At 54.2% G+C, this 26,466-nt stretch overlaps 1 protein-coding gene across 5 annotated transcripts; it reads right to left on the reverse strand.

The window, feature by feature from the left end:
- Positions 1–254: 254 nt before the first annotated feature.
- On the reverse strand, positions 255–26,466 carry HCFC1 (host cell factor C1). 5 transcript variants are annotated; one of them, XM_023508464.1, is made up of 27 exons: positions 25,660–26,466; positions 25,272–25,497; positions 18,480–18,628; positions 18,018–18,178; positions 17,106–17,314; positions 16,172–16,256; positions 15,524–15,630; positions 13,974–14,153; positions 13,532–13,891; positions 13,089–13,249; positions 12,330–12,527; positions 11,204–11,428; positions 10,952–11,056; positions 10,525–10,744; positions 10,071–10,213; positions 9,814–9,952; positions 9,370–9,590; positions 7,284–8,730; positions 6,860–7,017; positions 5,756–6,332; positions 5,131–5,460; positions 4,807–4,925; positions 4,574–4,711; positions 3,981–4,166; positions 3,052–3,352; positions 2,383–2,446; positions 255–2,210 (listed from the first exon to the last, which is right to left on the reverse strand). In XM_023508464.1, the coding sequence occupies exons 2-27, from the start codon at positions 25,462–25,464 to the stop codon at positions 2,171–2,173; spliced, it is 6,216 nt and encodes a 2,071-aa protein (XP_023364232.1). In that variant the 5' UTR covers positions 25,465–25,497; positions 25,660–26,466; the 3' UTR covers positions 255–2,170. The 5 variants fall into 5 exon arrangements, with proteins under 5 accessions (XP_023364232.1, XP_003802597.1, XP_023364233.1 ...); XM_003802549.3 differs by having other exon boundaries at positions 5,131–5,457; positions 5,756–6,200; positions 25,272–26,466; XM_023508465.1 differs by having other exon boundaries at positions 5,756–6,200; positions 25,272–26,466.

Consider the following 26,466-nt stretch of genomic DNA (forward strand, 5'->3'; position numbering starts at 1 on the left):
TGAACCTGCCACCTTAGGTGTATGTGGCTGGCGCCTTAGCCACTTGAGCCACAGGCGCCCAGCCCCAGCTAATTTCTTGTTGTAGTTGTCATTGTTGTTCAGCTGGCCTGGGCTGGGCTTGAACCGGCCGGCCTCAGTGCATAGTGCTGAGCCAACCTTCTGTACTTCAGACACACTGGGAAGCTGAACCCCACTCACTTGCAGACCTTGGGTGCAGAAGGCCTAAGAGTCTGGACACAGTAAGACACCAAGTGGTTATTTCAAAAAAAGTCTTTTAATTGTTCAAAATAGCACAAAACGACATCGCACTATGGTAATATTGAGTCACAGGGTTACTCTACAATAGATGAACAGGCGTACTGTCCTCAGAAACAAGAGAAATCAAAGGGTGCTTGGGAGCAGGAACTAGGGTAAAACAATGGGACCAGGTGAGCGGGCTCCAAGGTGACTAAACGTGACAGTTTCCACAGTGAAATATACTATAATACAATAAACCAAAGGCCCTGGAGGGCGTGGGCCAGAGGTGGGGGCTGTTCCTCTTTTCCACTGCATCTCCAGGAAGAGATGGGGGGCTGAAAAGATCGGGTGCTCATTCTAAGCCTTTCCGTGACTGCCTGTAAGCCCTGCGCTTTGCGTAAAGCTTAGGTGTAGGGCAGAAAACTCCAAGCTGAGCCCCACCCTGAGTCTGGCCCTTAGAAGGATTGAACCAGGCTGGGGACAATGCTGCAGGTTTATAAAGCTGATGGCTGGTGCCCCAGCCTTCCCTAGTGAGTGTCACCACACGTGTCCTTCCCAGGCTGCCTCCATTCCCCACCCCCTTCTGTTCTGAGGGAAGAGCAGTGGGTGCCAAAAGCGGCAGCCCAGAGTGTCAGAATGTCTCAGCCAGTGACGCTAAGGGCTGTGGGCTTCTCACCTTCAGCTCTGGTCAGGGATTGGGGAGAGCTGCAAACCAAGGACACAAAGAGGTTCTAGCTCACCCTCAAACTCCCCCAAACTCAAGCCTATAGGTGCAAAGCAATCACCCACAAGGAGTGAGGTTTGATAACTGACTCTTCCTTTGTCCCAGAGGCCTGGGGACAGGCAAAGGGCAGGAGGCAGGGGCCAGTAACAGGATATCAGGCTGGGCAGCCAATACCGGGGGATTGCATACCTCTCCTGCCCTGGTTGTCCCCAGCTTTTCCTCCACAAAGATCCCTGACAAGGATGGGCCAAGGAAAAAAAAGCAAAACAAAGATAAAAATAAAAACAAAAGAAAAAAGAAAATACACATTCTGTACACAGCGGAACAAAAAAGGGACAAAACCCCACACACTAACGCTAAAATTACAATAAAAATGTTAACTTCATCCATCTCAACTTAAAAAGAAAAATACAACAAATGCAGCAGTTGGTGATGTGGCCCCAAGGCCAGGCTTGGGGGAGGGGGGGCGTGGCACTCTGTACCCGGGAGGTCTGCTCAGGCTGCCACTGGGCTCCTTCTTTCCCCTCCTCTTTCTTTGTTTGAACAAGAACAGGGGGGAGGAGAGAAGAGGTGGGAGCATGAAGGCCTCTGAGAAAATATGTGAGCTTCCAGTTGGGCATGGGGTGGGGCAAGCTGGAGAAGCCCAAAGAAGGGACATTAGGTGGCTAGAAACACCGGAAACACAAGGGCAACAACAAAGTGAAACAGAACCAGACACCCACCCAGGACAGGGTACCAGGAAAGCCTCTCCTAGGGAGCCTTCCCTGGCTCCTATGCTCACCCCCACCTACCCTGGCTACCTCCCTCCTTGGACCTGGGGCTTTGAAGTGTGGATGTTTCTATCTTTAAATTCCAATTTCTCTCCCTGGAGGCAGCTGACTTCTCTAGTCCTGCTCAGCCCCAGGAACAGGCTGGGTGGGGGAGAAGACTGGAAGGAGCCCTATTTTCTCACTGCTCAACTGCCCTTTCCCCTTGCCTCCTGCTCCCTCCCTACAGCCATGGGAAATGTGCTTTCTTTAGATCATTTTAAAAACAGAAGAGAGAAAAGGGGGGAGCAGCTGGGCTGGCAGCTCAGGAAAGTTAAGTGCAATGCCAAATGCTGAATGCGAATGCCTGTGGGGTGGGAGATAGAGGCAGCCGTGGAGGGTGGTTCCTGATGCGGGGTGGGATGGGGGTCTGCAGAGGATCCAGGTGCTGGTCAGTGCCCTCTCATTGACCATCTGCCTTAGATTTCTTTGGAGCAGATTTCCTTGGATGACAGAAGAAAGGAGAAAGTTAGTGAGGGTCCTAAGGGCATCATGGGAACTACCAATGCAGAACTCATCATGGATCCAGTTATGCTTCCCAGTCACCTGATGAGGGGCTGAACCCAACTATTTCCACCCCTAGTCTCAGGTTTCTTAAAGGGGTTTCCTGCTTACATTTCTGGAGAGGACATGGGCCGCTTGCTGGCAGGCTTGGTGCCAGAGCTGTCTTTGCTGGTTTCTGAAAGGAACGAGGGATGGGTGAGCAGCACGGCATAGAGTGATAGACCAAGAAACACACACTATCTGGCCGCCCCCACCCCCAACACCAAGACCAGCAGCCACAAGCAGGGTGCACCTGCCTGGGGGCAGTGCTCCTGTAGTCCAGTCACTTGCATGTCACTGCCTGGGACCAGAACAGGGTACTACTCCCCATTCATCACCCATGGACCCTAGCCACCTGTTCAGAAACCCTCTCAGCTCAGCTCCTCCCTGCTTCCCTGGCCCTGAGCTAAGACTTCCCCCTAGCCCACCAGGCTCCTCAAAAACCTCAGGAAACTTTCCTCTGTACCCCAAGGCCAGGCTACCAAGATATTTCCACAGCATCCTGTGCTGTCATACCCCAGACTACAAAGTTCCAAAGTCCAGCCTGCCCCACTGTGATGGCTGCTCTGAGGAGCACAAATGAACCTGAGAGAAGGATGTTCCAGAAGAGGCAGGAGAGACAGCCGGCACAAATGAAGCTCAGGAGGAGGCCACTCCTAGACTCAGCCCTAGCCTCTTGCTATACCAGGCTCCCCATGCTTTCCTTGGAAACCGTCCAAGGAAGCCCACCAAGACACTCACCTTGTAGCCACCTAACTTGCGTGGCCGGGCCATAGCCCTTCTCATTGCGGGCAGCGATACGGAAGATGATGGCTGGCTTGGTGGTGTAGTCAATGTGGGCATTGGAAAGGCTGGAGGACTGCACGAGGCAGGATGGGCTGGGCCCACAGTACACCCGCATGAAGGCCAGCTGGGCCGGGCTTGAGCTCTTAGGCTCACCACCAGCCTGCGAGCTCTGGATGGCCAGGTACACTGAGTACTCGATAATCTTGCCAGAGGTCACGGAAGGTGGCTCCCAGGTGAGGTGAGCACCATCTGGACTCTAGAACAAAAGTGGCAGAATTGTTAAGCCTTACCTTCTTTATCCTTCCCTGCCTGTGCCTAGAACAGAGGAGGCTAAAAGCGACTGCCACGATGGAGATCTTCTACGTCAACATTCAAAGAGCTTCAAATAAATCTGCCCCCAAAGTAGAATAAAATAAACTGGGACTCAACACAGTCTTGTTATCTCCACACTGTTACCTAATATGTGACTTACCACTTAGCCTCTCAGTGCTTCAGTTCCTCATCTGAAAATGGACTTAACAACAGGACCTGTATCTCCTTAGGATGTTTCCCGGGTTAGATGAAATAACATGTTGGACAGTATAGGGTGTGGCATGTAGAGGACACTCACTGAACATTAGCTGGCAGGTTACAGAGGAAAAAGCTGACGCTAAAGGCCATTGTCACCCTGGCAACTAGTGACAGAACCAAGCTCCTGACATTACCTACCACCAGCAGTCTCTGTTCACCAAAGGTAGGCCCTGCTGACTTTGGCCATATCCTGGGGACCTTTCTGAGTCAGCCCCATCTGGCCCTGCTCCCATAGGCCTCCCCTCAGCTAAGGTCCTCTCTCCTTCAAGCAGGTGGGGGACCAGCACAGAAGGCTACAACACAGCAAGACTCACTTTGCTGATTTTAATGGCACAAGGGGCCCCTGGGAAACCAGGTAGACACGTCTTAAATGCTGAGATCTCACTGAAGGGCCCCCGGCCACAGGCGTTGATCCCGGCAACACGAAATTTATAGGCGGTGCCTGGCTGCAGTTCCTGCTTCTTCAGCTGGTTATAGTCAGGGACAGTGCCTGAGTCATCCTGAGAAGAGGACAGAAAAAGAATAGGAATATGGAGAAAGAATAAAGTGACATGAAGCCTGCTATCAAGGAGGGAGTTATATAGCCAGTAGAGACATTTACCCTAGGAATGTCACAAGTCTGTGTTGACAATGGGGCAGAAAAGAAAGATGTCAGCAATGGCTGCCCCTTCATGGCAAGGGGGACACAGCAAGGCTGTCTATGGCCACACACTGCTGAGAAGGACTAAAAGCTCTCACTTTTGTTCTGCTGTTTTAAGGGGAAGGGTCCCTGCTTGGCTGTTCTCAAATTTCCTGGTCATTTAACTTGATGCAAAGATGGAAATGTTTTTTTGCCAGCACCCATTCAGGGCAGTAGAGACAAGATCCACCTAGCCAAGGGCAGGCATCAGCTCCTGGGGACACTTACATCCGATGGGACGGCATCATCTGGTGGCAGGAAATAGTGTGTCACCATTACATTGGTGCCCTTAATGACTCCCACATCAAACCATTGGTTCTCCTTCTTTACTGGTGCTTTGCTAGGTGGGGGTGGCAGGTCTTGCTTCTGGAAGACAGAAAGGAGGACATGGGATAAGGTTCTCAGGGCCCTGAGGAAGTGTTGCATCCCCAATCCCAGGGCCCCCATCATACCCAACTCACCACACCCAGGGACTCAATGCCATTGGCCACTTCGGTTAGGGTTGCTGCAGCCTGCAGCTTCGCTGGGCTGGCTACCACAACTGGCTGGGGGGCCACAAATGTGTTGGATGGAGCCAGGCCTGGGAATAAAGGAGGCTTAGTGGGAGAGGCTCCTGAGACACCACTTCCTCAGGGGCCTGGGCCTCCAGGTACCATGTTCCTTGGGTCTCCCTTGCCAACCTCCCAACCACTGTAGCACTTATTCCCCCTCAGTGGAGACATCTCTCCCTAGTCAGTAGAGTTTCTTGGGGACAGGACTCAAGGTCAAGGCAGGGACCTGCTTACTCTCGGTGGCTGTCGAGGGTAACAGGGCCACAGTGCTGGGGACAGCACCAGCCAGCTCGTTGAGGCAGTTGCTCTCGATGGTGGGGTCGTTGAGGCTGTCAGCAGGGGCCAGGGCCTCAGTGGGGAGGTGGTGATGCTGTTGCTGGGCCTGGGCCTGGGCCTCCTGCAGCTGCTGCTGCTGCTGTACCAACGCGGCCAACTCCTGCTGTGTCAGCACAATGGGGATGGTAGTGGCCTGGCCCTCCTGACCCTCAGCTGACAGGTGCCCCAGCTCTGCCTGCGTCACGGCTGCTGCTGCCTCAGAAGTGTCCATGGGCTCCCCAGTGCCTGCTCCAGGGTTGAGAAAAACACTACTCACAAGGCAGGCCAGCATGCCTGCCCCAGAGGACAGAGATAGGAGTAGGCCTCATTTCCCCGACCATCTTTATTCCACCCACACCCCACTGCAGTTTAAACTTTGGTCAAAGAGCCCTGTGTCCATCCTCTCTGTCACATCTGACTCAACGTCACCCCTGCAGAAGTGGCCTTGTTCTTCTCAGGCTGCCTCTGTTTCTCTGTTGCCTGTTGCCTTAGTCCTGATTCAAGGGGCTTGTCTCACCCTCATAGATTCCCAGCTGGCACCTACCCATGACGGCCTGTTGTGCAGCCTGGAGCACGGCCTGGATGGCCAGGGCCTGGGCTTCTTCTGTGGCTGCAGCCTGGGCAGCTGCTTCAGCAGCAGCAGTTACTGCCAGTTCCTCAGGGGTGAGCCCTGTCACCATGAGGGTGGTGGTGCCTGCCTGAGTCTCGGCCATCAGCTCTTGGGGAAGTGATAACTGGTCTACTTCAGACTGTGTGGGCGGAGGTGGCTGGACCACCACAGTGGCCACTACTGCTGAGCTGGCAGGCTCCTGGCCTGAAGATGGGTCCCCTGTGCTGCTCAGATCCACGGCGTCCGGGAGCTCAGGGGTCTGGGAGGCTGACAGGACCTCGGTGGACTCCCCCATCAGGGGTGTGGAGGCAGATTGTAGGAGCTGCCGTGGTGGCAGCTGTGAGCGAGGCCCCGGTGAGACCTGGAGTTCTTCTGGGGGCTGCAGGATGTCAACAGCAGAGAAGGGCATGTCAGAAGTTTCTGTGTTGGCTATGGTCACTGTTATCGTGGCTGGGATGGGGACTTCGGTAGTCAGAGCCCCTGGGGTAGTCTCAGTCACTGACGAGATCTTCTAGAAAGGGAGAGAAGCCCCCGTCAGAGGGGAGGAGAGCGAGGCCAGAACCAGGCAGCAGCACAGAGAAGCAAAGACAGCCTTCATTTTCCCCTGTAGGCCTGAGCTTTCATTCTTGATGGGCCAGCTCCACCCCAAGTTAATGAGAAGGACAGCGGTTCATTGAGCAGCATGAGGGGTGCAGAAAGAGAGATCCTTGAGACCTGTGGTCAAGTTTAACCCATCCTCAGAGAGGTCTCCTGGTTTAGACAATCACCTCATTTTACAGGCTACAATGAGATGACAAGTAGATGACAAGTGATGGGAAACAGTGATGGAAATAAAAGCAACCCAGCAATGCTAAGAACTATCAGACTCTTGCCTCCCGCCCAGCAGGCACCAAGGCTACCCTTTTAAGGTCTTGAAAAGAGACCATGACTGGCACTGTGTCTGGTGCAAGAGTGACATCTTGTGTGCAACTCTGGAACAGCATGGGCCAAAGGCATGATGGGCAGGAAGGAGGGACAAGGGTCCCTCGGGGCTCTTACCGGTACAGAGGGGCCTGGGACCGGTGTGGATTGTGTCACGGTGGTTACAGCCCGTGTCAGTGTTGAGGACACAGTTGTCGTGATTGCACTGGAGTTGTTCACGTTGTCACCCTGGGTGCTCTCCACCTCTCCCTGATCACTTGCAGCTGGTGGGGGATCTGTAGGGTACCAGGCAGGAGGCTGGTTGGCAGGGACCCTACTGCCTCCATTTGGATTTACTGCCACAAGGTTCTACCACCCTTAAGGGGAAGACTGGAGAGGACAAGATGGAATGTCCCAGAGACACCCTAGATGTGTCTGACACAGCCCAGATAAGCCCAGTCCAGCCAACCCTGTGGGTAAATTGGGAGCCAAGAGTTCTAACTGCTCAACACTGGATAGGACTTTCTGCCATTTCCTTCAGCCCTAAACGGCCTTTACTCACCTTGGTTTGAACTCATGTTGGAAGTGACAGTGGTAGCCGTGTGTGTAGTGCCCGTCTCATGGGTCTCACAGGGAGGATTGGAGCACACCCTCTGTGTTGGGAAAGGAGCCAGCAGTGCTGTGCTGGCCTGGGGGGTGACACTAGGCCCTGCTGCCACCTCCAGGTCAGACTCCAGGGTCCTGTGGGAGGGGGTAGCATCGGGGAGCAGGGCACCCACACTGACTGACATGGTGGTGCCAGTGGAAGTAGTCTGGTGAGTCTCACAGGGGTGGCCAGCAGGAGCCTGCTGCCCACCTTCAGGGTGACCTGTACCCCCACTGGAGGTGGCGGTGGTGGCTGTGTGGGTGGTGCCTGTCTCATGGGTCTCACAGGGCGGGTTGGAGCACACCCGCTGGGAGCTGCCTGCATGCGAGGTAGTGGCCGTGTGGGTGGTGCCTGTCTCGTGGGTCTCACATGGTGGGTTGGAGCAGACTTGGGTAACGGTGCCTGAGGGGCACAGTAGCGCCTCCAAGGCTGTCACAGTCACAGTGGTGCTAGGTGGGCTGCTCTCGTATGCAGGCGCAGGGGCCCCTTGTGCTGCCCCAAGCTCCCCAACACTCAGCATGGGGTGGGCTGTGGTGAGGGTGCTGGCTGTGTGGGCGTGAGGCGTCTCCAACTGGAGCCCTACAGGCATGTCCTTGCTGCTCAGAGAAGCTAACTGCACAAAAGCCGGGCTATGGGCCCCGAGGAATGAGCCGGCAGAGCGTGGGGCCCCAGTGGCCATCACAGTCATGGTGGTGCTGGTTGCACTGGTCTGGCGGGTTTGGCACTGGGGCTTAGAAACCTGGGCTCCCTCCACTGCCCCAGTGGACACACTGATCCGGACCACGGTGGGGTTGCTGGCCACACAGACCCGTCGGGTATCTCGCTGTTGGCTAGTGCCAACATTTGACATGGCCGTGGTGGCAGTGTTGGTGGTGCCTGTCTCATGGGTCTCACAGGGTGGGTCTGAGCAGCTATGTTGCCCTGCCATGTTGGAGGTGGCAGTGGTGGCAGTATTGGTGGTGCCCGTTTCATGGGTCTCGCAAGGAGGGTTCGAGCAGACTCGGACCACACTGCCATTCTGCTGCCCCATGGTTGAGGTCACGAGAGAAGCAGCTGCTTCTTGCCTGTCACAGACAAACTGTACTTGAGTAGGCTGGGGGTGGCCCCCAAGGTTAGCCACAACAGTGGTGGTAGCTGTGTTGGTGGTGCCCGTCTCATGGGTCTCACATGGTGGGTTGGAGCATACCAGTGTCACAGTACCAGGCTGCACGTCACCCTGACCTGAGTCGGCAATGGTGACTGTGGCTGAGGGCTGTTCTGTGGTAGGAGAGGCCAGGATGGACACAGGGAGGTCATGTACAGGCTGGGCCTCAACCCCGCTGGGTGCTGTGATCAGAGTCACCTGGGTAGGCTGGGAGACAGGCTGGGAGACAAGACCAAAAAAGTTAGTACCACAACTCTGTCCCTCTCTGAACTGTCACCTGAATCGTTTAAGACCGACTGTGCTCTTAAACACAGCACAAGCAGAGGCAATAAATACCCACTTGGCTATCTGATCTTAAGATACTGACTTGCCCAGAGACCAGGAAAGAAGTGCCACTTTCCCTCAAATTGCAACTAGGACAGGGGCCAGAAGGGGGTGGGGGCCAAGGAGGAGGACACAGCCTGGGCCGAAGCTGAGCCCTCTGTCAGAGAATGGAAAGCCCCAATATGTACCAAGGCCAGCACCAGATGCTTTAGCACTTCCAGAAATTCAGCTTAAGAAAATGTATGAAGAGAAGAAAAACACTATGTGCCTACAAAGAAGAATTGTTATATTCTCCATAACAACGCAAGAGAAAGAGCCTGGTGTTCAAACACCAGACATGGCTAAAACATGACATCTCTCCACAAGGGACTATGAGCCAAGAACTATGCAATGACAGGGAAAATGTCTCTGGTGAAGAACACCTGCCATAGCTGTGTACAGCAGCAGAGCAACACCTGGACATAGGAGTGAAATTCTCACACACTTTCACATGGGGGTCACTGCCTTGCACAGCGCTCTTGGGCTCTACCCTACCTGCATGGTGATGGTGGGAGTGCTGAGTCCGCCAGCCGCTGTCAGTGTGGTCTGTGCAGCTGACACGGTGATAGCAGTGGGGTTGATCACCTGGCTTGAGAGGGTGGCGATAGTACCCAAGGTGGTGATGGGCGTGGCCAGGGAGGCACTAGTGCTGTGGCCCCCGGCTCCAGCTAGGCTGGTGGACACTGTGCCTGTGACTGTGCCCAACGTCGTGACACCTAAAGGAAAGGAAGCAGAGGTGGAACAAGGCCTGCTGCCACCATCTTCTTTCTAATGCCTTTTTCTCCCCAGGTGGGCAACTGGGAACTCTGGAGCCACCAGGAACGGAAGGTTCTGGAGAGCATCTGCCTTCCTCCCCCAGCCATACTACGGGGAAGTGGTCATTAGACTGTAGGGAGTGCAACCCAGTCACTGCTAAGCCCTGGCCTGTAGGCTACACACCTGTGGTGCCCTTCACAACCAATGTGGTGACGGCTGGCTTGACGGCGGAAACAGTGACAGGGGTGACCAGGCGGACGCCCCCCATGGGCACGGTGCGGAGGATGGTGCCTGGCTGTCCAGGGGCCCCCTTCAGCACCACCTGGAACACCAGAGGAAAGTGCCGCCAACGTCACTCCCAGGCCAGTCAGGAGGACACATGTGGCCTGCTGGGGACCATACTGAACACTGGGGAGAGAAGAGGGCCAGGTATGCCTCACCTGGGTAACTCCTTGCTGCCCATGGCCAGTAGCAATTTTGGGGACAGCAGTGATGATTTTGGCAGGTGCTCCAGTTCCTGAAGTCATAACCTTGGTGGTAATGATGGTGATGGGGGACTTGATGCCAGGACTGCTGGTCACGCCTAGATGGGGGAGAGTAGAGACCCAGAGAAAAATGTCTGTGACAGCTTCCCATGTCTCTCGTGTCCCTCAGGCCACCTTTGCTAACAGTTAACCTTGCTACCTGCCCCTAGTTTATAACAAAGCCTTATAAATAATCACACTTATAGTCCTGCCATCTCTCTACAAACCTGAAAACCCAACAAAAAGGGCAAGGAAGTAGAAAAGCGAGACAGAAACCAAACAAGAACAGCTGTGCCCACTCTCCATTGTCCCTGCTGGCTCTGGCTCTGGGAGTCACTTGCCAGCACACACAAGAGACGGAAACCCCTACCTGCTGCGCCTGCCTGGGTGATGATGGCTGACATGGGTATGGTCTTGATGATGGTGGTCGTGCCCGGCTTGGTGGTGCTGGGGGACACGCTGCTGATGCCCAGGATGGTGGGCTTTGCCCCTGCCCCACTGGCCTGTGTGGTGGTGATGATGGTAGTAGGCTTGCCATCCGCTGAAGTCACCAGCTTCAGGATCGTCCCTGCTGGCAGGGGTCCTTTAGTCTGAAATGGGGAAGCAGGTGGGTGAACTAGCACCACTGCCGGGAAGGCAAGTATGGTCTGGACATGGTGGGTGATGAGACTGAGGAGCCAATATGCTCGTGGGACCTTCTGTAGGTAGGACACACATGTATGTTTTCCTTGGCCCAGTACCCACTCTTGCTTATGCGGCAATCTGGAAACCATTTCCAGCTGGAACCAACAGCTCACCTGGATGATCTGAGTCACAGGGCCTGTGGATGCCTGGCCAGTGACTGCTGAAGTCTGAACTGGCTTGGTCTGGACCACTGACATCACTTTGCCCAGATTAGAAATCTGAAAAGCAAAGGATGGAGTAGGGAGTGATCCGGAAACCAAACAAGGGCATGTTCTGGGCTGCAACTCTCCTGGAGCTGGCCCAGGGCAGTGAAATTACCACTGGTAGTTGCTTTAGCCAGTAGCTGTGTAGCACCTATCACTCACCAAAGCACTGCCTCCTGGGACAGAGATGGGGCTTTTCACCAAGGTGATGGTCTTGGTGACCCCGCCCACCACCGTGGTGACCACCTGGGCTTGCTGGGCCACTGTCACAGTCCCTGACTTGTGCACCGTGATGATAGGGCGGGTAGACGTGTTGGTGGCAGAGGAGACAGATGTTCCCACCTGGGCGGCTGCAGTCTTCAGCATTCGGGTGGCTGGGTTGCTCACCTGGCCAAGGCAGAGACAAATGATAGATAAGGCAGAAAAAGACGTGGGCCACCACCTAGAACGTCCATAGTGGGCTCACAGCTCTAGTCTTTTTTTTTTTTTTTTAGACAGCTTCAAGCCGTCCCCCTGGCTAGAGTGCCGTGGCATAGCTCACAACAACCTCCACTCCTGGGCTCAAGCGAGTCTTCTGCCTCCGCCTCCCAAGTAGCTGGGACCACAGGCGCCCGCCACAATGCCTGGCTATTTTTTTTGGTTGCAGCCATCATTGCTGTTTGGCTGGCCTGGGCTGGATTCGAACCCGCCACCTTAGGTGTATATGTGGCTGGTACCTTAGCCACTTGAGCCACAGCTCTAATCTTTTTTTTTTTTTTTGAGACGGAGCCTCAAGCTATCCCCCTGGGTAGAGTGCCATGGCCTCACAGCTCACAGCAACCTCCAACTCCTGGGCTCAAGGGAGTCTCCTGCCTCAGCCTCCCAAGTAGCTGGGACTATAGGCGCCCGCCACAGCACCGGCCATTTTTTGGTTGCAGCCATCATTGTTGTTTGGCAGGCCCGGGCTGGGGATTCGAACCCGCCACCTTAGGTGTATGTGGCTGGCGCCTTAGCCGATTGAGCCACAGGCGCCGAGCCACACAGCTCTAATCTTGATGTCCCCTGCCCCAGCTATAGAACGGCTTGTCCCTTCACAAGGCAAGGGAGCAGAATGAACCACCACAAGCCTAGCCTAAGGGTGTCATGTACCCAGTGGAGACAGCTGACTCCACAGCCCACAACAACCACCAATTATGGACCAATGGGTTGGTCCATAGCCAGAAGGAAAGACCATTATTGTCCCATCACAGTGATCAGAGTCCCCAGCACCAAGGCTGCTGGCCCCAAAACTGGCCCACAAGATGCTCACCATGACTGGTGAGGAGGCCACCTTCACAGTGGCTGGGAGGGTAGTAGTGCCAGGTGTCACAGCCACAGTCTTGACAATGGTGGTACCTGCTGGGACACTCAGCACTGTGGGCGCTGAGGAAGGCGGGATCTTCTGGGTGGCAGCAGCTGCAGCTGCCAGCGCAGCCATCCCACTCATCTGCGGGCTGCTACCGATCACCTGCAGGCAGTGGAGGGCACGTGAGTAATGGCGAATGCTACCTACCTCCCTGCACTGAGGACCTCACCAGAAGCTGCCAAGGGCTCAGTTCTGCTCCAGGAAGCCTCTACACTGCCACCATCTCTCAGTTTTTCCTATTTCAGAGCCTGTTAGTCTGCCCCACACAAGGATTTCCACTAACCGAGAAAGGCAACCCTGGTGGCAAGAGTTGGCCAGGAGCTCTAGATGTTTTTTAAAGACCACAGAGTCACATACAGTTCATTCCTCATGGGCCTGGGTGAAACCCAGCTGACTACATTCTCCCCTCAGGCCTCAGAACAAGGAAGTGCACACTTAAAATGCTCTTAAGATCAAAGAGGAGGTTAGGTCCCTGAGGCGTTCATTAATTCCTGCCATGCTCCTGCTGAAGACCATGCCATCTGTACTTTACAGAGGGGAAAGATACAGGATGCGTAGTACCAGAGCAGGCCAGGACTAGAAGACCGCTTGTACTTATTCCACTCATCTCACTGGACCATTGGAAAGTCCCACCCCCACTCCAGCCTGGCAACTGCTCCTCACCGTCCCCTGGGCACTCTGTGTGGGCACAACCATTCTCACACCAGCGGGCAGGGAGGTCACAGTGACAGGGGCTTTCCCGGCCTGGCTGGCAGGTCGCATGGTGACCAACGGGGTTCCTGTTGTAGCCTGAGGACCGGTTACCTTGAGAACAGCAGGGACACCTGATGAGAGAAGAGGTGTCCGTCAGTAAGCTAGGACTATCCACACAATCATCCTCAGCCCCACTGCTGAGTTCAGCAAGCAGACCTTAAGTATTTTTGCTGAGCTGCTTGTGCTATGAGCCTGTCTCTTCTCTGTGCCCTCAGAGTGATCAGCTCTATAGGCGAGGCACAACTTCCATCCCTCTGTGGCACTCGGTAACAAGCTCAGCAGCAGTCCCCTACTAGATGCTAAGTTTCCCCAGAGGTCAGCCCCTATAGCCCAATGCCCAGCCCCCAGCATACCTTGAGTCCTGGCTGCTGTGGGCACGGAAATGGAGCTGCCGGGCACCGTCGGCAAGACCTGGATGGTGGTGGTGGTCGGGGGCGCGGCGGCAGCCTGGGGCAGGAGCGTGATGCCTACTTGGGTTAGCGGCTGCACAGCAGGTGCAGCTGCTGCTGGGGCAGGGCTCTTGGGAGGGTTGGCAGGCACAGATGGGACTGGATTGGGTGTGGGGGAGGTGGCAGTAGCAGCCGTGGCAGGAATGTCATATTTCTGGAGCTGCAGAAGGTAACTGTCGGCTGTCGCCACTGCCCCCCAGCTCACCTCCAGGGAGTTGGTGTTGGCTCGTACCAGCTGTACCCGGGCTGGGGGTGGTGGCTTTTCTGTTGGAGAATACAGCTGGTGAGAAGGGGAAGCTGAGGCTCCAGGCAGTGAGTGGCAAGACTCGGCTGGACTGCATCTTACCTGTCTCCAGGTACCAGAGGTCCTTGCAGCACACCTGGTTGTTCCAGGCCTTGCGGTAGCCATCGCGCCCACTCCAAATGTAGAGACGGGTGTTGATGGCAACTGCACAGTGGCCAGCTCGAGCCCGGGGAATGTTGTCCTCCAGTGTGTCCATCAGGATTGTCTCCCAGGCCATGGTATCTAGAGGAGGGTAGACAGAGGAGCTAGGCATGGAGGGCAAAGGAAACCCACCACCCCCAGCTGTATCTTGTTCTGTTGCTGTCAGAGTGAGGAATTAAAATCAAGAAGCTGTCAGATTACTAAAATAAAAATGACAACAAAAAAGGGCAGTGCCTGCGGCTCAGAGAGTAGGGTGCCAGCCTCATATACCAAGGGTGGAGGGTTCAAACCCAGCCCCAGCCAAACTGCAACAAAAAAATAGCTGGGCATTGTGGCAGGCACCTGTAGTCCCAGCTACTCCGGAGGCTGAGGCAAGAAAATCGCCTAACCCCAAGAGCTGGAGATTGTGAGCTATAACGCCATAGCACTCTATCCAGGGCAATAAAGTAAGACTCTGTCTCTTTAAAAAAAAAAAAAAAAAGGACAACCCCCTCCAACCCAACTCCAAGCGGCAAAAAAACACCATAAAAAATAAAATTATAAGCCACAAACCAACCAGGAAAACTATTTGAAATGCACAGCCAGAGGTCTTGTCTTTGCATGTCAAATAGTCCAACCCACAGAGTTGGGCAAAAGGGAACACATTTATGGAAAAGGGCAATAGAAGGATTTTAAGAAAAAACATACACCCTCACTGAAAAGAAGAGAAATGTAAGTTTAAACCATACAGTGCCTGACAGTCTGACTTCCGTGCCCACTGTGGTGGGCTCAAGGTGAGCCCGGGCAGGGGCCTGGCCAGTGGGAGCTTCAGCACCAAGGGAGATCTGACTGCATGCGAGGGCCATTCCAGGGACTCAGGCACTGCCAGGGCGTCTACGGTGGTGAAGCCTCTGTGCGGGGTGGTTCGGCAACATCTGACAACAGCTCTACCTCTAGGTTTTACCCTTTGGGTATACTTGCAGGCGGCAGGAACGGTGCAGGGACACTCAGAGCAGCGTCTGCAGTCATAGCACCACAACAGCAATTCAAGAGTGAAGCTGCTCGCCACGCAGGGAGTAGAATGACCTCTGAGACACAGTAAGTGACAAAGGCCAGGCATAGCACAGGCAGCAGGGTGCTGCCATCGCCTGCCTTTCAATGGCCCTGTGGCTAATTCTACGTAGGAGAGTTCCTGCAGGGTGCACAGAAACCACTTGTATGGTTGCCTGAGGACTGTGAGAGAGGGAGGCTCTGCACCGCGTGTTTTTTGCTCCTGTGTGTCAGAGCACGTGTGCGAAGAGCCTATTCAAAATCATAAGGGAGCATCACTTCAGAGCACTCTACCCACTGGATATTTCTGGTGGATTCTAGAGGGTGCCAAGGGCTGGCTTTGCTCCATGCATCCCACACAGGTCTCAGGGCTGAGGAGGGTCAGCCTCCTGCAGGCCACTCCAAGACCCAGGAGGCCATACCCAGGTTGAGACAAGCCAGCGTGTTGGTACACTTCCACTCCTTCTCATGTGTGGCCACTTTGACATCATCCATGACGAGAGGTACCCAGCCACCAAACACGTACATTCTGAGGGGGAGGGAAGAGTGGGAGAGGATTATAGAGGAGGAGCCAAACTAGAGGCCATCCCTTCTGCCCAGTTCTAGAGCTCGGCCCTCTAGCTCTTCCCCAGGATGCATAAACCTTCTGACGCAGCCCTCTCCTACCTGGTGGCTCAGCCCTTACCAGAACTGTGTCACCTCTACTGTAAAAACACCACCATTCGGCTCATCTACAGCTCACCTTCATTTGCATCGTTCCTAGATTCCCTTTAGGACCTTGGCATTCACAAAGACACCCATCTGCTGTGTACAGGACCTAGAACAGTTTCCACCCTTGATGGGGTGAAACCTCAGAGGCCCACAAGAGTCTCAGGCCGGGCTTGCACGTGGCCCCCTGCACCCTGAGTCTGTTTTGTCTTGGTCCCCCAGGGTCATAATGGAAAAATGGGGCTGAACGCCAGCCCAGAAAAGAAAAGGAGGCTGCGCGCCTGCAAGGAACAAAACTGACCAGCACCCCATGGGGGCAGAGGCAGTGTCCGGCCAGAGAAAGTGGAGGAATAGCCACTCACTTGTTTCCAATGGTGGTTGCAGAGTGAAGACTACGAGGAAGAGGTGCCACCCCGCTGAGACTGGGCTTGTTCCACGTCAGAGTCTCTGCAGAGAGATGGAGAGGAGGAAGGGTCACCTGTGTTGGATCAGACCCAGGCTGGTCCCTGGACTTGGGAAAGGGTTGGGAAGGCAGGTCAACCCAGTTCGAGAATCCATCCCTGGCCCCCCCACAGCCCTTGGCAGACCCTGATTGTTGTAGCTGCCAGGTTCTGGTATTTTCCAAGCAGCTTTGACCACCATAGCGGTGGCATCTCCTCAGGTGTGCACTGAGAACCTGCTCCAAGCCAGCACTGCCATCCGGGAGGGCTCATCGCTAAGCTGTGCCAGCCTCACCCCAGCTCTCCTGAAATGTACCCGTCCCTGTAGCATCATAGTCTGCAGGTGTTTCTGGAAGCACTGTTGGTAATTTCTCTCACACTAAATTGTTTCTCTTCAGTGTCAACTCTGATCTACGGGACAGCACAACCAACATCTACTCTCCCTTGTTGGAAAGCCCTCCAGAGACCTGTGGTTAGTGATCTCCTCCAACCACCCAGTTACCTGCCCACATAGTCCCCAAAGGCCTAACAGTTTAATGACATCCAATTATACCATCCCAGTCAGACACTTAGGAGCCAAGAGGCACTAATGCTACCCAAATTGGGATACTTCCATTCTAGAAAGGTCTCATCTCTCCCCTTACTTTCCTATAAGCTAACAGACCAAATCAGGGAAAGACAACAGTCACAAACCTAGGGATGATATAAGGTAGGGTCCAACCCGCACCCCACCATGACAAGAGACAAGAACTAAGTGGGATGCTCCACTGCCCTACGAGCCCCATCTCACCATCCGACGAGGCCACTCATGAGGTCAGCTGACTGGCAGACGTATTCTGCCCACTGCCCTGCTTACCAATGTCAAGGGTCCAGAGGTCCCCCAGCCTGCAGCCACTCATCCCTCCGTAGATCACCAGCTTGGATTTTTTGTTATCTCTTTCAGTGTAGACCACAGCAGTATGTGACTCCCGGGGTGGAGGCAGGACCCCATAAGTGATGGGGATGTCCCAGGCTACCACTCCGGAGCCTGGCCGCAATTCCAGGATGTATAAGTCATTCAGGTACCTAATGAAGAAAGACTAGCTATGGCAAGCCCCAACTCCACAAGCCAGAGGCTTCAATGGGTATCTATCAGTGAACAGCAAACTCGCTGGAATATAAAGGGGCTAAGGCCACATGAACTCCCAAGTTCTTCTACATTGCTCCTGAGGAAACGCTGCCAGACATTCCCTAGGGTGAGTCCAACTAGAACAGCAGGCTGGGGTGTGTGAGGTTGTGTGGCAATCTTAAATTCACACCCAGTAGCAGCCCCCCCCACCCCCCGGCTGCCATGCACACAAAGCTAGGCATTATATAAGGGCCTCCATAGAGCAAGACGGGGTGTCAGCTTGGGACTACCTCCAAACAGAAAGGCTCTTGGCCACAGGCTTTGGAAAATACCCATCAGGAAACCCATAAGCAGCAGAGGCTGAGACAGAAAGCCATCAGATCCAAACTGGGTGTGAGGAGCAGGGACTAGCCCAATACAAAGTGGTCTTCTACCTCCTGGCCTGGACCTCCTCCCACAAGGGACTAAAGGTTGGAGATCTCAGAAAACTCCTCAGAGGGCATGTAGTGCCACTCTCTCATTTTACAGCCCAGCATGGTTAAGGGGACGTGGCTACAGTGGGGTTAGTTGACACACAGACTTCAGGGTCAAATGGAGCCCTGCACACACGTGAGCACACCCACCCTGGTGGGATTCTACAGAGAAAGGACAAAACCTCACCTTGGAATGTTGTTCTTGGGGTCCTCACTATCATTGGCCAGACCCCCAAATAGGTAGCATTTGTTGCCAACAAGGGAGAAGCTGTGCCCAAGCCGAGGACATGGAGGGGGCCCATTTTTGGGTGTCTTTGCTTTGAGTCTCTTCCACTCCCACCGGCTGGCCTGAAAAGTCAAGACTCAGAGATTGAACCCAGGGATGAGAAGGTCACCACTGGAGGGCCTGGGACAATTTGTGGTATGGGGAGATGGTCTAGGGTGAGCAAAGCAGCTTATTGGAGCCTTCTGGGCCCTGCCTTTTCCTTTGAGGCAGGCCAAGTTCAGGGTGTCCCCTCAACTGGCTTGCTGGTCTCAAGCCCCCAGGCCACCACCGTGAGGAGTGCTAGGAGAGGGCCATGCAGGACGAGGCAGTGGTCTGAGAAACCAGGGCTGTGGGGAGGCAGCTCCTAGGGCTCCCCGCTGTTACCTGGAGCTCATAGAGGTCATTGCTGTATTTCCCATATTCCACCATCCCACCAAACACCAGCAGGCGAGTCCCGTCACACACAAAGCCATAGGCTGCACACCCAGGCGGGATGTCCCCTCTCACAGCAGGAATGAACCACTGATTGGTTGCTGGGGATGAAAAGGAAGCACAAGTCAGAACTCTGGAGCTCCCAGAACCACAGCCCCCATCCCTCTTTCCTCAAATCCACTGGCCTTCGAACATAGCCAGAAAGAGGGCCAAGCCAGTTTTCTCTACCAGCCTGGACCTCCTCCCATCAGCATCTTGCTCTAGCCACTTTATCCAAGCCATCTTCCGAACTCCTCAAATTCAGACCACCACAAAACAACTTGTGACCAACCAGCTTCTTGTCAAGGTCACCTTAACAAGCAGGAAGTCAATGCCCAAGACAATCCATCAGTTTTAGGGAATTTGGCCACTGACTTCCTTCCTCTACTGCTCGGGACCGTCGGAAATAAACTTCTGTACCCAAATACCCTCTCTGTGGCCCCATGCTCCTCTCCCAGGAGCCCAGGTCTCTCTCCATGCACCAGGCATGACAGCCCAGCCCACAATTGCACCTTCAAGTGGTCAAAAAAGCAACTGAACTGCTGCAGGCTAGGGAGAGCACAGGGACAAGTGCCAATCTGCGCTCTGATCTCGCAGGCCCCCATTCATCTCTGCTGACTTCCCTAGGTCTTCTGTCTCCTAGGTGATGGTCCCCAGGCTCTGTGGTAACACCAGTGCCCCTCCTCCACAAAGGCACGCCTACAGTACTCCAGAACATTCTGGAAAGCCAGAGGTGACAGCAGCTTCTCCAAAAGCCTATGGAGGTAGGGAGACCACCAAGAAAGATGAAGCAGACTCCAGGCACCAGCCTTTAGCTGGCAGCAAGAAGCCCCAGTCCTCACTCCTCTCATATCTGCTATACCTGGGGTTCCAGGAAAACTTCCACCTCCTCTGAAGGTTCCTTTCCTATCCCTTGGAGGATATACCATACTCTCTCCTAAAACCCCAAACTAGGGGCCAAATGCAAATCTGATTCCACACCCACAAGCTGGTTCTGGTCAGATCTGAGTGAATGGATGCAGGAGGACCTGAGGCCCTGGCTCTGGGTGCTGCTGGGTTGGGACAGGCTGAGAGCACAGGCCTATCTCTGCACCCAGAGAATCAAGACTGTCCCCCAAATAGGGTGTGACAGGGACAGGGATTCACGTGAGGAGAGAACTTGGGAGGCTTCTATGGCCTGTGCCAGTTGCTTGGGCCACTGCTTTTCAACCTGACTTTCCATGCAGGGATGCTGTGACCCTGTGATACGGTACAAGACACATACTTCATTTTAGAGTATAGAAAAGGAAAAACATTTGTTTTTTTCCTTATTCAGGTGTATCTGGGAAAAGGGGATACATGAGAGGAGAGGGCTGCCCACTGCTTGCCAGCACCTACCCACCTAGGTTGTCGGCACAGGTTGTGGGTCTCCCTGCCATTTCCCTACAGTTGAGGGGCAGGGCTTGTACCACCCATACCTAGGCCCAGGCCCTCTGCCTCTTCTCATCCCTAGTGCAGAAAACACCCAAGACAAGCAGGAGCTTTTGATGCTGAGACAGATCAACCTCACACAAATCAAGAGAGACACCTCAAATAGTTCCTGTATGCAGTTCCATGTATGGGTAAATAGAAAGAGCAGGAAAATAACTCTCAGTAGATAAAGGAACATAATCCAGGAGGGAAAGTAACTTACCTGAGATCACAGACTAAAACAAAGAAACAAGAATCCACATGCCTGCCCAAGGGTCCCATGTACAAGCAGCCGATGGCCACCCTCGGCCACCCTCACCCACCCGAGTACTGGAGCGGCCAAGGCACATAGCCATAGGGCCATTGGTCAAGATTTAGGACAAAGTTGGCTCAGCGCCTGTAGCTCAGGGGCTAGGGCACCAGCCACAAACACCAGGGCTGGCAGGTTTAACCCGGCCTGGGCCTGCCAAAACAACATTGACAACTGCAACAAAAAAACAGCCGGGTGTTGTGGCAGGTGCGTGTAGTCCCAGCTACTTGGGAGGCTGAGGCAAGAGAATCGCTTAAGCCCAAGAGTTTGAAGTTGCTGTGGCCTGTGATACCACAGCACTCTACCAGGGGCAACACAGTGAGACTCTGTCTAAAAAAAATATATATATTGGGACAAAGCTAAATGGCAAATGGGATCAGCCTGTGGCTTTCCCATCACACCCTGACCACTAACCCTGCAGGCCAATTTAGAAGCAACCTGTGATGGCCGGGGGGCTCCTAATCACCAGACCCTTCTAGAGGACCCAAACGGTGCTGGTCTCATTCTGGAATACTCCAGGCAGAGCAAGGACCCTCCCCACCCCATCGAGGAGTCTGCTTGGAGTGCTGTTCCTTTATTTCACCCACTGTTCCACCACCCTCTGAAGGCATCACAGCAAGAGAGGGCCCTCCCTCTTCTGCCCCGCCTTCCAAATCCACAGCTGTTCTGGATTGCTCTTCAATCACCTGGTTGGGGGGGGGCTCATTCTCAGATATACTCTGGCTTGTCACCACCCTCCAGGCTGGCTCTCAGCTAGAAGGGGACTTTAAGGGAAAGAAGGTCATCTTTCTGCAGCACCCTGCATGGGACAAACACTACTCTACCTTCCCCTTCCTCAGCAAGACTGAAGTCCCATCTGCTGTCCTGTCATTACGTAGAGACGAACACCCAAGCAGCAGGGCACACAGGCAAGTTTGAGGAATTACCCTCCTCTTTGTTCCATCTGTCACATCAGAGCATTTCCTGTGTGGTACATACCATGCCCAGTGTTGGGGCACAGAGAAGACCACTCTCATATTCATACTTCCCACCTGGTAAGAAGCCTGTGCACCCTTCCCATGAAGGGACAGACATCCCAGAAGAGCTCTGAAGCCAGCCAGGCCCTTGGGAGCACAGAGCAGTCACCCTTGGGTGACTGATAGGGAGAATAGAAGGGGAAAGTGTTTCTCAGAAGAGGTGATGTTTGACCTGGGCCTTAAAGGGTGAACAAGATTTCCCGAAAAATCAAACTGGCAGGGCCAATCAGGAAGTGACTGTAAGAGCCCAGTAAGAAGATAGGAGAACCTGGAATGGAGGGGGACAAATCTGATACCAGCTTGACTTTGACCAATTAGATGCAGGAACAGAGGAAAGGGAGGCATTTCAAAGGTGGTGGCCTGCTTGCAGTGTGTTGACTGAAAAGACAGATGATGGAACAGTCTCTGTGAAGGTCTGCACTCCTACCCAATTCCCCTACCAGCTGGCAGGGTGACCCTGGACCTGTCACTTCCCCTCTTGGACCCCAATTTCCTCATCTGCAGAAACAAGGAAGTTCCACTAGACATTTTCCAAGGTTCTTTTCAGCTCTAACAGTCTATGAACACTGAGGAAAAAAAAGGCTTGGGGGAGCACCCCAGCCCTGACAGCACCTGGAATTTTTTGGATCACCAGCTGGAAATAAAATTCCCTGGGACAAGGGCAACAGCTACCCTAAGACCTCTGAAAGGCCAACGACCTGTCCCACAGCCACTGTGGCCACTGCTGCCGAAGGACATGCACCTGCTTCTCTCTCATTCATTATACACCCACCATTCAAGTGCACACCCCACCTCCTAACCCCCAGCCTGCACACACACCCCTAAAACTTTATCTTAGCAATAGGGAATGCTTCCAGATCAGATCTCTCTCCAAAGGAGCAAGTCTTTCTGAGGACTGGTTCCACAGAAGGAAAAGAGGCAGAGGTGTGAGAACTTGCCCTGACCTCATTTAAAACAAAACAAAGGTAACAAAGTAAAGGTCAGCTGTAGAGGGAGTGCTGGCTGGTAGGAGAGGGCAGCACCAATCCACAGGCACAGGAGGCTGAGCCCAGTGGGCAGCTGCCAAAGGCAGAGTAACACATAAAAGAACTGCAGGCAGGGAGCTGGGTCTGCTAGCTGCTCTCTCCCAGAGGTGGCCCCGAGGAACTGATTATGACAGTTTCCAAACTGTTACCTTGGAGGATTCCAGGGTGTGGTCTGAAGCAGCCCTCTGAAAGGTTTGCTACTTGCTATACACAAGCTGTCTCTGCAGACTTGGTAATTCATTAATGCCAAAATGGTCAATTCATTTCAATGAACTAATGAATATGCAGAGCCCCAGGAAGCCAAGGCAGTGGACTTTGGAGCTTATTGTAATTAGGCCCCTGCCCTACTTTCTAAAATTGCATCTCCTTGCCAGTGCTTATGAGAAGACAGAGTTGGCCCAAGGAGTTGAGAAGGTACTGCTCTGGACGATGGCATCTCTAAAAACAGCCTTGATAAGTTGTATCACTGCCCCCTTGGCCTCAGCTTACTGGGCTAATTCCTGCTATGGCAGCTGCCTAGGCTGGCAAGGAACACCACCAACCACTGGGTGTGTGTGTGGGGGGGGAGCTGAGAAAGGCTCTGCTCCCCAGAGGCAACAGGTGCTGAAGGACTCAGAATGCAAAGGCTCACCAGACTTTCAAAGTCAACTCAGTAGGGGCAATAATCTACAAGGTGCAGGAGGCCCACACTCCCTGCCTGGGGGTGGAGAGCCCAACCACTTCTCAAACCAACTTTCTCAGCCTGGCAGGTGGCTCAGCCTGTAATCCTAGCACTCTGGGAGGCTGAGGCTGGTGGATTGCTTGAGCTCAGGAGTTTGAGACTAGCCTGAGCAAAAGTGAGAACCCATCTCTACTAAAAATAAAAGAACTGGCTCGGCGGTTACGGAGCCAGCCACATACACCAAGGGTGGTAGGTTCGAACCCGCCCGGGGCCAGCTAAACAACTACAACAAAAAATAGCCCAGCATTGTGGCAGGCGCCTGTAGTCCCAGCTAGTTGGGAGGCTGAGGCAAGAGAATAGTTTAAGCCCTACAGTTGGAGGTTGCTGTGAGCTGTTGCCACGGCACTCTACCGAGGGCAACATAGTGAGACCCTATCTCAAAAATAAATAAATAAAAATTAAAAAAACCCTAAGGCATGAGGATCACTTGAACCCAAGAATTGGGGGCTGCTGTGAGCTATGATGTCACTGCACTCCAAAGGGGACAGCTTGAGACTCTGTCTCAAAAACAAAAAACAACCGGCTTGGCACCTGTAGCTCAGCAGCTAGGGCTCCAGCCACATACAGGCCACGTACACTAGAGATGGTGGGTTCGAACCCGGCCCAGGCCTGCCAAACAATGACAACTACAACCAAAAAATAGCCGGGCGTTGTGGTGGGCACCTGTAGTCACAGCTACTTCGGAGGCTGAGGTAAAAGAATCGCTTAAGCTCAAGAGTTTGAGATTGCTGTAAGCTGTGATGCCACAGCACTCTACCTAGGGCAACAGCTTGAGAATCTGTCTCAAAAGAACAAAAATACAACCAACTTTCTCCTTCCAGGAGGCAGCTCCACTAATTTCCCACCCCCTGAGTGATAAGCCACTGGGGGCCAGTCAAAGGAGTGCTGGTCTCACAGTGCTCTCTCAAGGCCCAGGATGTGCGGTATCTCCACTAAAGGGCTTGTCTTCAGGTGCAGGAAGTGCCCAGGATCACCAGATGAAAATGGAGCAAAAGGGGCTGGGGGAAGGAGGTGCTGGCAGATGCACCTCCCAGCTGAGGGGAGCTTCCTAAAGCCAAGGTCCAACAAAGAGCCTTTCTTCTACTTCTGATGAACCACCACTCCTGGGACAGAACTCACACAGACCCTTCCTTCAGGGCAAGTCAACAGGTTACTTAGGAGCTGACCTCATGCTAGGCCTACAAAAGCACCGGATGGCTACCACAGGGAAAAGGACACATAAAGCAGGTTTTCTGCCCTAGACATTCAGCAAGGCCGCTACGGTATGTGGCTCCCATGAGGAAGTAGCCTAGAAGGCCAGTGCAACGCCTGGAGACAGGCAGAGGTTTCTCCTTCCTATTACCCAGTGCTTCGATTTTAGGTGGCAGCAGAGTGGGCAGGATCACTCCCTTGATCACATTGATGAGGTGAGATGCAGGAGTCCCCGGCCCACTGAGAGATAAACGAAATTCATCTTGCAAATCAGAAGGCACCAGATTAGGAAAAGAGGCGATTTGAAAATAATACAGAAATAAACGCCAACAGGGAGGCAGAGTGCTGCCCATCCTACATGTCCCCAAAGCTCTGGCATAACCCAGGTTGTGTTATGATGTTAAAGGCTGCCATTTTTTCTAGAGACAGTGAACTAATCTATAATCTAGAAATTGTCATTTCTCGAGAATGGGCAGTAGAGAGGAGAAAGAGCTGAGCAGGCGCAGAAGGAGGGCGGACTCTGCGCCAAGGCGGATACATCCGCCTGCCCCAACCTGCTGGGTAACGGTGCATGTCTGAAGTCACCACCACCGATGACACCCCTCAACCTCACTAGTCCCAGTAGAGGGTTTCTCTCAACTGCAGAAAAGCAACCTTCAGATACAGAAGAGTCAAAGGGTTTAAGAACCAGGAAAAAGTAAAGGAGCTAGGCAGAACAGAGGAGAGGGGAAAGTAAATCAGAGGGGAGGGTTAAGGAAAGGGGAGGAAGAGAGAAGGAGGGATGGAAGAAGGGGGAGAGGGGAAGAAGGAAGGGAGGAGGGAGATGGGAGTGAAAGAAGGGGGGAGAGGGAAGCGGGGTAGATGGGTAATAGGGGAGGGAGGAGGAAGCAGAGGAGAGGAGAGAGAGAGGAAGGAGGGAAGAGGGGAGGAAGCGGAGGATGAGGGAGATGGAGGAAAGGAAAGATCTGAGGACCCAACAGGCTTTGCACTCACCAGTGTTGTACACGTGTAGTTCGTCCACTATTCCCTCGTTGCCACCGCCAAACACCACGATGAGTTCCTTGATGGCCACAGCGCGGTGGCCGTGGCGGGGCCGGGGCACCGGACCCGACCAGCCCACCACTCGCTTCCAACGGGGCTGCAGAAGCACCGCTGGCGAGTTGGCGGGCGATACGGCTGAAGCCATAGTTCCAGGAAGGGTGCGGTGGGAAGAAGTCAACTAGCGGGAAAGGAACCCCTCAATTCCTCTCACACACACCCCCTTATGTCTAAGACAGCTCTCACTGAGAAGCGGTTCCTCACACAGCAGTGGACGACTCCATGGAGGCCGCCATCTTAACTACCCTCCTTCCCTTTGGCTCTTCCCCTTCTTCTTGCTCACCCCGTCTCCTCAAGTGCCTCCTGAAAATATCGACCGCCTAGGCTCGAAAAGCTGGAGGCCGCCGAGTCCCGCCGCCCTGACTACTTGCCGGGACGCTCCCGCTTACAAGCTCAGGCAGGAGGCCCTGGGTGCCGCCATCTTGAGCCGCCTCTCTCTCCTCCCTTCCTCAGTCGTAGCCCTCCCCCGCCGGAAATGGCGGAGCCCCGGCCCGGTTCCCACACCCCCGAGTCCTCAGCACTGGCCGGCTTCCGGGGCGGGTGGAAAGGAGCCACAAGCGCCGCGGTCGTCCCAGCCCCGCCGGCGCTCAGACCACAATTGTGGGAGCCGCCATCTTGAGACTGTCCCGCTTCCCCGCCCAGCGCTTAGTCCAGCCGCCGCTCCCGAAAGACTCGACACTCCTACGGAACACAGGCGGGCCGGAGTCCAGTGGAACCAGCTCGAACTCTCAGGGGCTGCTTGGGGGCTCGCGCCGTACAACTCGCACCTCTCCCCTTAGTCCGCCTCTGCTGCTCAGGCTGAGCCTGCCGCTCTGGGAGCCGCCATCTTGAGACTACCTCTCCCTTCCCCCCTATTCTCTTCCTCCTGGGTCACTTCTTCCACTGCAAACCAAACACAAGGCAGTGTCCGATCCTCACTTCCCTCCTTGTGACTCCTTCCCACAGGAACCGCTCCAGAGAGCCAGAATTAGGCCCCGAAGTGGCAACTGTACGGCAGAAGGAGCGGTAACGGCAGGGCGCTCATGCCTCCTCCCTGGGAGCCGCCATCTTGAGTGAAGAAGTAACAACTAAACATGGCGGCGGCGGTCGG

This window comes from Otolemur garnettii, unplaced genomic scaffold, assembly GCF_000181295.1.
Source record: "Otolemur garnettii isolate 467f Iridium unplaced genomic scaffold, OtoGar3 scaffold00249, whole genome shotgun sequence".
NCBI classification, from domain to species: domain Eukaryota; kingdom Metazoa; phylum Chordata; class Mammalia; order Primates; family Galagidae; genus Otolemur; species Otolemur garnettii.